The 14584-nt window shown below is 38.6% G+C and overlaps 1 protein-coding gene across 1 annotated transcript; it reads right to left on the reverse strand.

Annotated features, from left to right (window-relative positions):
• Positions 1-11269: 11269 nt before the first annotated feature.
• On the reverse strand, positions 11270-12202 carry LOC124505305 (olfactory receptor 145-like). The gene has a single exon (XM_047071214.1). The coding sequence runs from the start codon at positions 12200-12202 to the stop codon at positions 11270-11272; it is 933 nt and encodes a 310-aa protein (XP_046927170.1).
• Positions 12203-14584: the final 2382 nt, after the last annotated feature.

Raw genomic sequence — 14584 nt, forward strand, 5'->3', positions numbered from 1 at the left:
CCTAGAGACTATAATAATTCATCTCTCCCCAGGAAATGGAGGCATCCCCTGGGAAATAGCTACAAATATCTGGGCTCCAGACCAGTGTATGAGATCCTTTCTAAAAGATACCGGAGGGCTGTAGCAAGGCAGAGGGAGACGACAGAGAGAGGCTCCCTAGCCTACATTCCCTGAGACGACCTCCATAGGCTTCTGGAAGTGTGCCAGACCAGAAGCCTGCCCCTCAGGCCAACACTCAAGGGAAAGCAAAAAAGCCTCTTTCTCAGAAAGACTGAGGGTATATTTCCATGTGCTCTCTGTGCAGTGCCCTTCATGTGGTAGTCTGTGCTGAGAACTACCAACTGACTCTCCAATTGTTACAATCCCATGGGATCCAGGGATGCAAGCGCCCTTGACCTCCAGAGCCAGGCAATCAAAAGGCATCCCGTGGGCTGCAGCCACAAAACTCAGGCATCAGGTGTGTGTAAAAGGTTCCCTCCTGGAGATACTGGCTCTGTGGAGTATGGGAGAAGAAAAGTGTGAAGAAGACACCTGCCAAGGAGGGGGAAAAATTAAAGAAGAAAAAAGGTTAGTATTAAAAAAAAAAAAAAAGATGGCACTCAACAGCTTTATCAAAGCAGAGGGAGAATGCAAAAATGGCACCCACTGAGTAGAAACAAATGGCGACCACCAGGTTTAGCAAAATAGAGGGAGAGCACAAAAATGGCACCCACCTAGCACTTCAATCCCCACAGAATACCCCAACACAGCCCTGGCTCTTAATCTGATGATTAACATTAGCAAATGAATGTCTTTCAGATATAGTCTTGGCACTTTTTAAATGGCTGCATCTGCACTGGGCCCTGAGGTGAGTGAATTGCACATACACACTCTAAGAAATGTTTCTCAGTTCACTATAGCCTTTGGGTCTCATGGACATGAGCTCCATTGGTTTTCAAAGCCAGATGTTTGGGGTCTCACCTCTCACCTGCAGGTCTTAAAAGCTGGGGTGTCTGAGGTGGGGTATGAACACTCTGCTTCTCAGGGAGAAGTGTGAGTTTGCCAGGGGTTCACAGCAAGACCACATCTCAGCTTCTCCTTCCCTCCTCTGTGTGGCCCTTTTCTTGTTTGCCAATGTGAAGGAGCTGCTCAGCCAGTTTTCAAATCTTTCTCAGAGGAAACTGTTCCATATACAGCTGTAGATTCAGTGGGTCTGCAGGAGGAGGTGAGTTCAGGATCTTCCTAAATTGATATCTTTGACCACCTCTCCTGAATCTGTACACCTTAAACTTATATAGTGCTACATATCAATTATATCTCAATAAAGCTGAAAAAATGGGGGGGGATACTCTTTAGTTAAATAACATATTTCTATTTTGAAATGAGAGAAAAATCATGGCCATAAATCTGGTTGGGTTTTAGAAGGTACATAGCACAACTCCCTATTAAAGTATCCCGATATGCCAATATTTTCATGAAACTTATTACAGATAGAGGTACAAGAAAAAAAAACAAGTATGGTTTGTTTTTTTAAACATTCCTTCCTCATTTTGGTGAAGTCACTCATAACCTTATTTATCTCAGAAAGTTAAATTTTTGAAAAAATATATTTTTAATATGAAATTTATTGTCAAGTTGGTTTCAATACAACACCCAGTCCTCATCCCAAAAGATGCCCTGCTCAATGCCCACCACCCACTTTCCCCTCCCTCTCACCCCCCATCAACACTCAGTTTATTCTCAGTTTTTAAGTTCTTATGGTTTGGCAAAATATATTCTAAGTGTAGGTATAGATCTGATCATATGGTGGTCAATTAAAATAATAACAACAGTTCCACATCAGTGCTAAGTGGGGGGAAAAAGTAAAATTAAGCAATGACGTAGAGATGGAAATTCAATTTATTGGTAAAAAACAGATATAGTTAAACTTAGTGGTGTCTGAGTAAAAATCAAATTCAAAATCATGTTTCTTATCTTTTCATTGCATAGCTTCCAAAGTTTTTACTAATGCTTATTTATTTAAATAGAATATTTTATTTTAAGAAAACTCTTACTTAAACCTGAAGAACCAGTATTTACTAAAAGCTGTCAAATAATTCTAATGTGCAAGGCAAAATTAACCTGAAAGAATTAAATCATGAAGCCACCAGATTAAAACTCAAGTAAGCTGACCTCACACACTAGACTCCTATGACACTATGACCATATGGCAGCATCATACCACTAATTTAGCTCAGCCACTAATTTAGCTAAAGAATATTAGTTAAGCATCCATGAGGTAGTAGAAATTGAGGATATAACAGTTAACAAAGTAATGCTACATCCTTAAAATCTTGTACTTCAGTAAGGCATACGGATATTTCCAGATAGAGATGCCCAGAACATTCTATAGTTGGGAGCTTAGACTCTTCAATCAAGTATCCATTCATTGATGCTCACTCAACTTAAATATAAAACTAACACATTTAGATTATTTTAGATTGACTGGTTTGAGTTTAGACACCAATGCTATTTTTGAATGATAAGCACGTCAATTGGTTTTATGTATGTGTGTGCATATTTAAATATAAATGTATATTTGTACATGGACTTGTGCATGGACATGTCAGCACATGAATGTCTGGCAACTCTGCAAATGTCAGGACTATATCTAGCTGGTCCCATAAGAATGAAAGTGGACATCTGTCTCCAGGGCATCTAAGACAACAAGTCTTGTATCCGTACAGATTGACTGACAGCAGTAGGTTTCCTCCTTGAACAAACAAGATCAGTTTCTTTTTTCTTAATTTTAATTCCAGTATAGTTAACATACAGCATTATATTAGTTCCAAGTGTACAATAGAGTTATTCAACAATTCTATACATTATTTGCTGCTCATCAAGATAAGTGTACTCTTAATCCCTTTCACCTATTTCACCCTTCCCCCACCCACCTCCCCTCTGGTAACCATCTGTTGTCTATAGTTAAGAGTTTTGTTTTGGGGATTGTTGCTTGCTCTCTGTGTTTTGTTTTTTAAATTCTACATATAAGTGAAATCATATGGTATTTGTCTTTCTCTGTCTTATTTGCTTAATCTCTAGATCCATCCATGGCATGGCAAATGGCAAGATTTCATTCTTTTTTATGGCTGAATAATATTCCCTTGTATACATAACATATCTTCCTTATCCACTCATCTATCGATGGACACTTGGGCTGTTTCCATAATTTGACTATTGTAAATAATATTGCTATAAACTTAGAGATACGTGTATCTTTTCAAATTAGTATTTTCATATTCTTTGAGTAAATACTCAGTACCATAATTATCAGATCATATAAGACCAGTTTCACAAGACCCTCAGATTGCTAGATCAGCTCAATCCGCTATCCTCACTGAGCATGTATCTACACTACTTAGAGTTCTAAGAAAAGTCGTACTTAACTCCATTTTCTTTTTGTGCCTAGAACACAGCTGGTGGCATTAAAATATGGTTTTGTTGTCCTATACTTTTGAGTATGTTCTTGTTTTATGCAAAAACCCACTCATTTTATGGGGAAAAATCCACTTCCAATTTCACTTTTTTATTGAGATTATGAATGTAAAAAACTTTTATAATACAATGTGATACATTCAATAGTACAATAAACACCAATGAGATGCCAGCCAAGAAGGGAATCATCACTTAGTATTAAAGAGTCAAAAAATATTCCTGGGAAGGTAGGACCAATGCATAATACCAATGGGAAGTAGCAATTCCAGGCAGGGGAAAAGAATGGGACAGGGTCAAAATTGCATCAATTACAGAACAAATGTTCTGAGGTGTGAAAGACAATTTTTAACTCTGTTCTATTTAATCCACAGTTGCTTATCACGTATTTAGAATCCTATCACAGTTAACAATTTCCATTATTAGCTATAATTCCAAACTTATTTCACTATGCAATGATAAACAATTCATTGGTGCAAATACCTATAACTTAAGCTTTTTTTGGGATAGAAGTGAGGGTTTTAGAAATTTAGGGACTAATTAAGTGGTGTGTGTGTGTGTGTGTGTGCGCGCGCACACACGTCAGGCTATCAGAAAGCTCTTGCCTGAGTAATGAAAGAGGAAATGAAAAGATATCACTGAATCTCTGCCTCAGTAGACTACTAATTTGGGAAATTCAATCTATAGATTCAAGTCAGAGTTCTGTCAAAAAAAATGTTATTCTTTATACATTTCCCAAATTCAGTATCAGTGATGTTCTGATCACTGATGTTCTTGACCTTTTTTTTAAAAAACATAACTGTCCCTTTAGTTCTAGTTTTTCATGTTTCTTTTACCTTTATTTTTCCTAGCAGCAACGGCCAAAGCATTCATTTTAACCACCTTTTCATCATCACATGTCACTGTCACTTTAAGAAATCAACTAATTTATTTTGAACCCATGGCACCTTTCTAACACTGTGATCTACTTATAGAAAGAAAAAAGCCAAAAAAAACTACATTAGGAGTATATACACACAAAGACTGAGGACCAACAATTTATTCAGTGTTTACTTAACTGAGTATCAGGTCTCTCTTGATCTCCAGGAACAGTGCTTATCTAGACAGGTGAGATTATAAAATCCTGTCATCCAACATGCTAGACTCAACACGAAATTACTTACTGTTGAATCACTTCTGAACTTAAGTCACAATTGTGATACCTGACTCTGATGCAATCATTATCTCTTGTAGTACTTCCAATGACTGAGGCAGTCTTTTCTCTATGCCTAAGTATTGCTATATTTCTATATTTTCAAATGGTTTTCATTACCAATATAAAAGATAATGCCTAAAGAAGTTCTTTAAGAAAAAACTTTATGAAAAAAGTGGACAGGATTCGGAAAATGAAATGATATAAAACGGAATGAGGGCTACACTCTCTTTATTATACCATTAGCTTAAGCATAATGATGCATAACATACTACAAATCTATAAAACGGGATTGTACATTGACTTTCCTCCTTCTACAAACAGTGGTGAAATTCTTCATCAGGTTAGTGGAGAGAACGTTCTCTGCCCCGGACTCGTCTATATTGTTCTGTAAGTGTTATCCTACATATGGTGGTCCTTTTCTATGGGAGCCATTCTATATTCTGAGGGTTGTTCCCATTTACTTGGGTCTTTATGCTCAATCTTTGCTTATGGATTAGCTTAATGTTCCGTTTATGGAGAGCTATAATCAAAATTTTGGAAACTTAATTTATTGTGAAATTTATACACTTTATAAAATTACACTTCACCAATTATTAGAAAATTAGCAGCTTATAATCACTAGTGGATACAAGAATAGATTATTGCCAGCACACCAGAGTGATCTTTGTGACCTGTTAGATGGTTGCTCCAACCATTTTTTCATTCTCTATCATGACTATTGCAATCTTCTCCTGTCATCACATTACAGCTATATTATCTAAGTAGGGCCTCATCATCATCTGCATCCAGCCCACAGAAGGTCAAAGAGAATATGGAAAAGGTAAACTTTTCCCCAGAATGGTGTCCATTTTGTCTAGAATTCATTCATATCTCACATTTCACTGCAAGAAAAAAAGGGAAATGTATGTTCTAGAATAAGAGGTGAACAGCTAGCAAACTCTGCTGCAAGGGGCTAATCACGTTGATGTTTATCAGAATCCAGGATGTGAAGATTAAATAACATGTTGAATGTAAGAATTTACTGGCACTTAGTAAACACCCAAATATAGTTTATTACAAGCTATCTTATATGTTCTCGCTTACTGTATAAATCTGTATCAAATGAGAACTTAGTCACCCTTTCTAAATTAGACAAAAGGTCTGTCAAATATAAAATGTGAAAGATAACTTTCTAGGCATTTTTCTTATTTGAATATTTTCCTTCTATTTGTGCTCAGAGGCATTTTTATCCACTAACCATTGTTCAAGTTTCACTGATTTTTTTAAAGTATGGCAAATATTGTGTAATAATAATAATAATAATAATAATTTTTTTTACCTCCAATAGATTTTGAATCAAAACACCAAATACCGAGTCTTATTTCTACCATGTATTAATTGTGACTTGGAATAAGCCATGAACATCTCTGAGTAGTAGTCTCATCATCTATGAAATGGGAACTGGATCCTCTCCCCCATTTACCTCAAAGTTCTTCCCTGAGGAACACAGAGACTGACAGATATAACACGCAGGGAACACAGCAACAGCACACTCTTCCTAAGAGCAAGTGTAAAACCCTGCATATACTTTTATTTTTTAAGTGGGTCTATTCAACCTTACATCAGAGAGACACTATTTTATTTTATTTTTAACGTTTATTCATTTTTGAGACAGAGAAAGATAGAGCATGAATGGGGGAAGGTCAGAGAGAGAGGGAGACACAGAATCTGAAACAGGCTCCAGGCTCTGAGCTGTCAGCACAGAGCCCGACGCGGGGCTCGAACTCACAGACCGCGAGATCATGACCTGAGCCGAAGTCGGACGCCCAACCGACTGAGCCACCCAGGCGCCCCAGAAAGACACTTTAAACAGCATAGGTGATTCCACCAGCTATCCTACCTACTGAGGAAAATGAGAATCTCTGCCTCTGAATTTAAAGCTTCCCACCCTGAAACTTTAATGTTTTTTATTTTATTTTATTTTATTTTATTTTATTTTATTTTATTTTATTTTATTTTATTTATTTTATTTTTGAGAGAGAGAGAGACAGAGACAGAGTGTGAGTGGGGGAGGGGCGGAGAGAGAGGGAGACACAGAATCTGAAGCAGGCTCCAGGCTCCAAGCTGTCAGCACAGAGCCTGATGCAGGGCTCGAACTCACAGACCACGAGATCATGTCCTGAGCGGAAGTTGGACGCTTAACCAACTGAGCCACCCAGACGCCCCAAGACTTTAATGTTTAAACATGCATTATTTTGTATAACAAATTCTTGCATATAAAACAACTACTACATCTAATGCTAGGCTGAATATACAGTGAAATACCCCAATGTTAAAGAGGAAAATCAACTGTATTAGACTTGTGGAAGAATACCATGTCTGCCCCCAACATAAACATTTGCTGACATAATTTTCAGGAGTAATGTTGACCATATAAGATCAGTTTTAGAATCTCTCCATGTGTACAGTGTAACTCTACTTTGTATGTGAAAATCTATGTTTATATTGGTCTTTCACATATCTTATTTGTTTGTCATATATATCACATTTCCAAACATTGCCAGGGACTTAGCAGGTAAAAAAAAGCTGGGCTTTTTTTTTTTTCTAATATAAACAAATGAATGATTTATGCAATAACCATTTCCTTTTCCTGGATTCAGCAAGTACTTCCAACACAGTCCTGCCTCTCTGGAGCTGGACCCAGGAACCACGTACCTAAATGTTCTTGCAAAGATTAAAAGTGGGTTCCTGATGATGAGCGATGTTGAGCATCTTTCATATGTCTGTTAGCCATCTGGCTGTCTTCTTTGGAAGTGTCTATTCATGTCTTCTGCCCATTTCTTCACCGTATTATTTATTTTTGGGGTGTTGAGTTTGATAGGTTCGTTATAGATTTTGGATACCAACGCTTTATCCAATATGCCATTTGCAAACGTCTTCTCCCATTCGCTCGGTTGCCTTTTAGTTTTGTTGATTGTTTCCTTTGCTGTGGAGAAGTTTTTATCTTGATGAGGTTTCAATACTTCATTTTTGCTTTTATTTCTCTTGCCTCCAGAGACATGTCAAGTAAGAAGTTGCTGCAGCCGAGGTCAAAGAGGTTGCCATCTACTTTCTCCTGTGGGATTTAGATGGCTTCCTGTCCACATTTAGGTATTTCATCCATTTTGAATTTACTTTTGTGTCCGGTGTAAGAAAGTGGTCCAGTTTCATTCTTCTCCATGTCACTGTCCAGTTTTCCAAACACCATTTGCTAAAGAGATTCTTTCTTCCATTGGATATTTTTTTCTGCTTTATCAAAGATTAGTTGGCCATACATTTGTGAGTCTATTCTGGGTTCTTTATTCTACTCCACTGACCTATGTGTCTGTTTTTGTGCCAGCACCACACTGTCTTGATAATTAAAGCTTTATAATACAGCTTAAAGTCTGGAATTGTGATGCCTTCAGCTTTGGTTTTCTTTTTTTTTTTTTTTTTTTATTATTTAAAAAAAATTTTTTTTTTCAACGTTTATTTATTTTTGGGACAGAGAGAGACAGAGCATGAACGGGGGAGGGGCAGAGAGAGAGGGAGACACAGAATCGGAAACAGGCTCCAGGCTCTGAGCCATCAGCCCAGAGCCTGACGCGGGGCTCGAACTCCCGGACCTCGAGATCGTGACCTGGCTGAAGTCGGACGCTTAACCGACTGCGCCACCCAGGCGCCCCGTGGTTTTCTTTTTTAACATTCCTTTGACTATTCAGGTATTTTCTGATTCCACACAAATTTTAAGATTGCTTGTTTTAGCTCTGTGAAGAATACTGGTGTTATTTCGATAGGGATTGCATTGAATGTGTAGATTGCTTTGAGTGGTATCGACATTTTAACAATATTTGTTCCTCTGATCCATAAGCATAGAATGTTTTTCCATTTTTTTGTCTTTTTCAATTTCTTTCATAAGCTTTCTATAGTTTCCAGCGACAGATCTTTTATCTCTTGGTTAGGTTTATTCCTAGGTATTTTATGGGTTTTGGTGCAGTTGTAAATGGGATTGATTCCTTGATTTCTCTTTATGCTGTTTCATTATTGGTGTGTAGAAATGCAACCGATTTCTTTGTATTGGTTTTATATCCTGCAACTTTGCTGAATTCATGGATCAGTTCTAGCAGTTTTTTGGTGGAGTCTTTTGGGTTTTCCATGTAGAGTATCATGTCATCTGCGAAGAGTGAAAGTCTGACTTCTTCCTTGCTAATTTGAATGCCTTTTACTTCTTTTTGTTGTCTAATTGTTGAGGCTAGGACTTCCAGTACTATGTTGAACACCTGGTGAGTGTGGATATCCCGGTTGTGTTCCTGATCTTAGTTTTTAGCTAAGATCTTTAGCTAAGATCCTGATCTTAGCTCTCAGTTTTTCCCCATTGAGGATGACATTAGTCAAAATACAAATTAAAACCACAATGAGATATCACATCACACCTGTCAAATGGCTAACATGAACAACTCAGGAAACAAGAGATGTTGGTGAGGATGTGGAGAGAGGGGAACTCTTTTGCATTGCTGATGGAAATGCAAACTGGTGCAGCCACTCTGGAAAACAGTATGGAGGTTCCTCAAAAAATTGAAAATAGAACTACCCTACAACCCAGCAATTGCACTACTAGGAATTTATCCAAAGGATACAAAAATGCTCATTTAAAGTGGCACATATACTCCAATGTTTATGGCAGCACTACCAACAAGAGCCAAATTATGGAAAGAACCAAAATGTTCATTGACTGATGAATGGATAAAGAAGATGTGGCATATATATACAATGGAATGCTGTATGGCAATGAAAAAGATGAAATCTTGCCATTTGCAGCAACGTGGATGAAACTAGAGGGTATTATGCTAAGTGAAATAAGTCAGTCAGAGAAAGACAGATATCCTATGATTTCACTCACATGTGGAATTGGAGAAACACAACAGATGAACATAAAGGAAGAGAAGGAAAAATAAGATAAAAATAAGAGAGGGGGGCAAACCATAAGAGACTCTTAACAATAGAGAACAAACTGAGGGTTGCTGGAGGGGAGGTGAGTGGGGAAGATGGGCCAGATGGGTGATGCGGATTAAGGGGGAATTTGTTGTGTTGAGCACTGTGTGTGGTGTGTAAGTGATGAATCACTGGGTTCCACTCCTGAAACCAATATCACACTGTATGTTATCTAATTGGAATTTAAATAAAACCTTGAGGGTGAATAAAATAGAAAATATTTAAATTGTCACTTGATTCATCAAATTGAAGATTTTTAGAGTAGCATTTTTTTGCTTTTTCTAATAATAATAATAATAATCATCATCATCATCATCATCATCCAATATCCTTCCAGAAAAAACATTGTCACAATTTGGTTTATTCACCTAATCTTTCTTTTAGTTGTCATTGCTCTATCAGCTGCAACTCAAGGTTTTCGTATGTAAAAATCCATATGAAAGTATATGGAAGCCCATAAAAACAGGAGTGATTTAGTTGCCCCCAAGTCCTCTAACCCTGTGGATTTAACTTTAAAAAATATATCAAATAACTTATGCTTTCACTACCCTCACATCTCCATATTTTTAGGGCCATCAAGAAAGGAGAGAGTCATGGGTAGGGGCTTTCATTATCCATCATTTTTCTTTCTAAATTCCTTTCTTCCTAATTTGAACTCAAATTACCTCTTACTATTTTATCACCTGAAACTGCTGCCCTCACTCTACCTGGTTCCCCAAATGTGCCTACAGCTTTTCCATCTGCATTCCTAAAACACTACTAATATATGGACATTATGCATTATAGTTCTATGAAAGGTATATGAAACTGAAATATGTTACGGTTCTCTACAGAATAGGATATAAAATCAAACTGAAACGTGGATCCTAATTTTCATAACCACTCCCCACAATAAATAAGAGACTTCATTCATACTTGTTGCCCATGTGTCTTGTTGAGTCCTGACCTACTGACAAAATTCTGTGCTCCTTTCTTTTCCGGGCCTATTCTCTGAATTACAAACACTTGCAAGCATTGCAAATTCAGGTTTTTTTTTTCTTTTCAATTTGCAGAAAAATAACCTCCCTATTTGAGCCAAACATCTTTCTAATATACTAGCTCCCAAGGCATTGTCTCTCCCAACAAAAAGAACCATCAAAGTGTTTTTTGAAAGAGAATATGAAAAAAAGTAATACCCACACCGAGAGAAATTCATGAATCATCTTGGAACAAAGCAGAGTTAATTTTCAAATTTGCAATGTTTTCTCATAGTCCGTGCTTACTGAAACAAAAACAGAATAAAGTAGAGCAAAATAGGCTACAAATAGTAGACTTGAAATCAGAAGGCTTTGATTTGACGAAGCTATGTGACTTTAGGTAAATCTAGCTACTCTGAGCTTCACTCTCCCATGCATACAATAAATATATTTTGAGGATCACTGATGTGTCAGTTTGGCTGTTCAAAGGTCAAAGAGAAAAGCCTGCCAAAGGACACTTTATACTTGATGTTTACATATGGAAAGTGGATTAACCTTGATTGCCTTTGTGGAATCTTCAATCCCAGGACTTAAAGGAGACATATACTTGCCAATTGGAAGATGGAACACTGGGAATACAGTGTTTGATACAAGTTTCTAATGCCAAGTGGCAGATATATCAAAACTTTCCCCTATTCAGAGTTTTTCTCAGAGCAAGTTTAATGTCTTTGTTTCTCAAGCTGTAAATGAATGGGTTCATCAAGGGAACTATACTGGTATAAAAGACAGAAGAGATTTTCCCCTCATCCATAGACCCAGCAGAAGATGGTTTAAGATACATAAATGCACCTGATCCAAAGAACAAGGAAACAGCAATTATGTGGGAACTGCAGGTGCTGAACGCTTTGGACCTGCCCTCAGTGGAGCTGATGCGGAGGATGCTGGAGAGGATGCAACCATAAGACACAAAGATGGTGACACTGGGCACAATCACATTGATTCCCACCACAATGAAAACCACCAGTTCATTTACATAGGTGCTTGTGCAGGAAAGTTGGAGCACAGGGAGGATGTCACACAAATAATGGTTGATGGTGTTTGCATCACAGAAGGTCAGTCTCAGCATGCATCCTGTGTGGGCCATAGCACCCGAAAATGCCATCAAATATGAACCAAGCATAAGGCTGGAACACGCTTTAGGGGACAGGACAACATTATACAAAAGTGGGTTGCAGATGGCCACATAGCGATCATAGGCCATTGATGTCAGCACATAACCTTCAGAAATACCAAAAAAACTGAAAAGGTAAAGCTGGGCCATGCACCCCCTATAGGAGATGATATTCTTCTTTGATGTGAAGTTAAATAGCATTTTGGGTGTAAACACAGAAGAATAACAGAAGTCTATGAAGGACAAATTGGAGAGGAAAAAGTACATGGGGGTGTGTAGGTGTGAATTCAGCCCAATTAGAGTTATCAAGCCCAAATTTCCCAATGCAGTGACCACATACATGACTAGAAACAGGCAGAACAGGGGGAGCTGGAGATCTGGTAGGTCTGTTAGCCCCAGCAGAATGAATTCAGTCACAGAAGAAGCATTCCCAGGCACCATTTTACTCTAAGTGAACCTGTGGACACAGGAGGAAAATGTTACACAGAAAAATTCAATTTTTCTCACCATATAGCCTCTCATGAGAATTGGGTATGTACAAAGAATATCTGAGACTAGCCTAATCTGGACCCACAGATCTGCTTTACCATTATCGTGAACCTAGTGACATGGGCATTCCCTCATTAGAGTCTTTATAAACTCATAAGCACAGAGCATCAAAACTGAGCTGACAGCATGAAGGCCAATGTTTCCATATGTCAACATGACTGCTGCATAAAGCAAAGGTTAAGGGAGAAGATTGGACTAGGAGAGAATTGCCTCCTCTGATTTCATTTCTTTGACCACATGACCCCTCCCCTAATCAGTAAAATTGGAGGCAGCAACCCACCAACCTGGTGCTGGCCTCTAATGGGGATTAGACTTGGTGTGGTGAGAATGAAAAACATTGTTTCCAATCCAAATAAAAGACCAGGACTAGGAGAGTTTAAGTTCCTGCTCCATGCCACAAAGTAAAAACCGTAACTTTGGAAGAGTGAGAGTTCCATCCATGGAACTGACCAATACATTGCATCCTTTGAACCCAATAATGTCTCTGAACCTTCCCTGCACCACCATCCCCCCTCCAACAGGTTCTTCTGTCAATTTCACTTGAGTCTGAGGACTGCAAAATCTGGAATGAAAGTGGCATATCTTAGATCCCTGGACTTCCATCACAAAAGGAGGACATTAATATAAATGGAATTCAGAAACTCACCTTCTCTAGGCAAGAAAACCTTGGTTCTTCCCTACCATTATTACCCCTGTGGTTCTGAAGGGGAAGCTTTAGTCTCTGAGACTTCGCTCCCTTTGGTTCTATGAGGATGGAGACCACTCTTAATTTCTGATGTGCTCTGGAAATCTTTCTGAACTACAGAATAGAATTTCTGATTTTGAGTCCTCTCAAGCAGCAGACAAAAATAAACAGCCTTTCTTATTATCATTTTTGCCACTTAAAATTCACAGAAGACTTAACGCAAGTGTAAGGATATAATGTACCCAGTTATAAACAGGGCAGACACTTACTCAGTCTCTCCCACAGGGAATAGTTTCTAGGTGTAATAGGGTATTGAGGGGATTGTATTTACACAAAGGACCATAACGTGTCTCCAATGCTGTAGCGACTCAAAATTTTACCAAAGTTTTCCCTCCACTGTAGGGAATGGACATTTCCCAAAGAGGGGCAAAGAATAAATTCCCATTTCCCATTAAACAAGATGGCAGAAGAGGAAGCCCTAGACCTCATACCCTCCATGAATACACTGATTCGAAAACATTTCATGTACAGATTGCTTTTGTGGGAAATCCAGATACTAGTTAAGGCAGTCCTGCTCCCAGTTAAAGCATGAAACTGGTCACACTGAAACTGGTAGGGAAGGTCAAGATATCCTCTTGTCCTATACTTATCCTTGCACAGCACCTTCAAATTGGGACAAAACCCCCAAGTTCCTGGCTTCTCCGAGGGGAGGGAAAGAAGTGCACCACGTGTCCAATGCCCCAGCTTTTATTAGCTGTGTCCTGAAGACTGGCTTCTAGAGAGTCTCTGTCAGAAAGCAGAGGGAATACAGGACACAGCACACTTCAGCTGCCTGGGGTGAGAGAGAGTAAAGACGGTGGTTTGCCCTGGAAGTCACCATAGCTCCTCCCCCTGGCTCAGCACAGACCAAGCAATTGAAAAGCCCTTTCTTACAGCTTCTTTCTGGTGAGGGAAAATGGGCACAAGGTGTTCAATAACACAATTTATCTGTGAGCTGTCTGAGGAACTAGCTTCAGTCTTGCATGTTTTAGAGCACAGATGGGACCTGGCACACTATGGATGCCTTTGTTGGTGGGGAGGGGAGGTCACTAAGAACAAAGAAAGAGGATTGGACTGCACAAACTTTGAGAGGCCTCCAGAGTCTCTGACCAGGCTTATTGGTGGTGCCCTCTCCAGTTCAAGGCCAGTCCATGAGTATTAGGCCAAATGGGTGTTTGTCTAATGTGCAGACACCAGTGCGGAGAGTCAATGAAAATGAAGACAAGTTGAAACACTTTCCAAAAAGGAATAAGAGCAATCTCCATAAACTGACTCTAATGGAATGAAAATATGTGATATACCTGACAGAGAATTGAAAATAACTGTCATCAAGATGCTCGCTGTAGTCAGAGAACAAAACACAAACCAAGAGGAAATCTGAACAAGAGACAGAAAAAAGTATTAAACAGAAATCATGGAGCTGAAGAATACAATAACAGCACTGAAAAATTCACTGGAGGGGCTCCAGAGCAAACCAGACCAAACAAAAGAAGGAATCACTGAATTGGATAAAAGGCCACTGGAAATTATTCCATGAGAGGGTGAAATGG

This window comes from Lynx rufus, unplaced genomic scaffold (genome assembly GCF_022079265.1).
Source record: "Lynx rufus isolate CCGP_SWC_20201006 ecotype Redwood Valley unplaced genomic scaffold, mLynRuf1.p SCAF_9, whole genome shotgun sequence".
NCBI lineage: Eukaryota > Metazoa > Chordata > Mammalia > Carnivora > Felidae > Lynx > Lynx rufus.

Bases quoted from the DNA above. Each gene is read 5' to 3' on its own strand.
- LOC124505305 (XM_047071214.1), bottom strand. From the start codon at position 12,202: ATGGTGCCTGGGAATGCTTCTTCTGTGACTGAATTCATTCTGCTGGGG.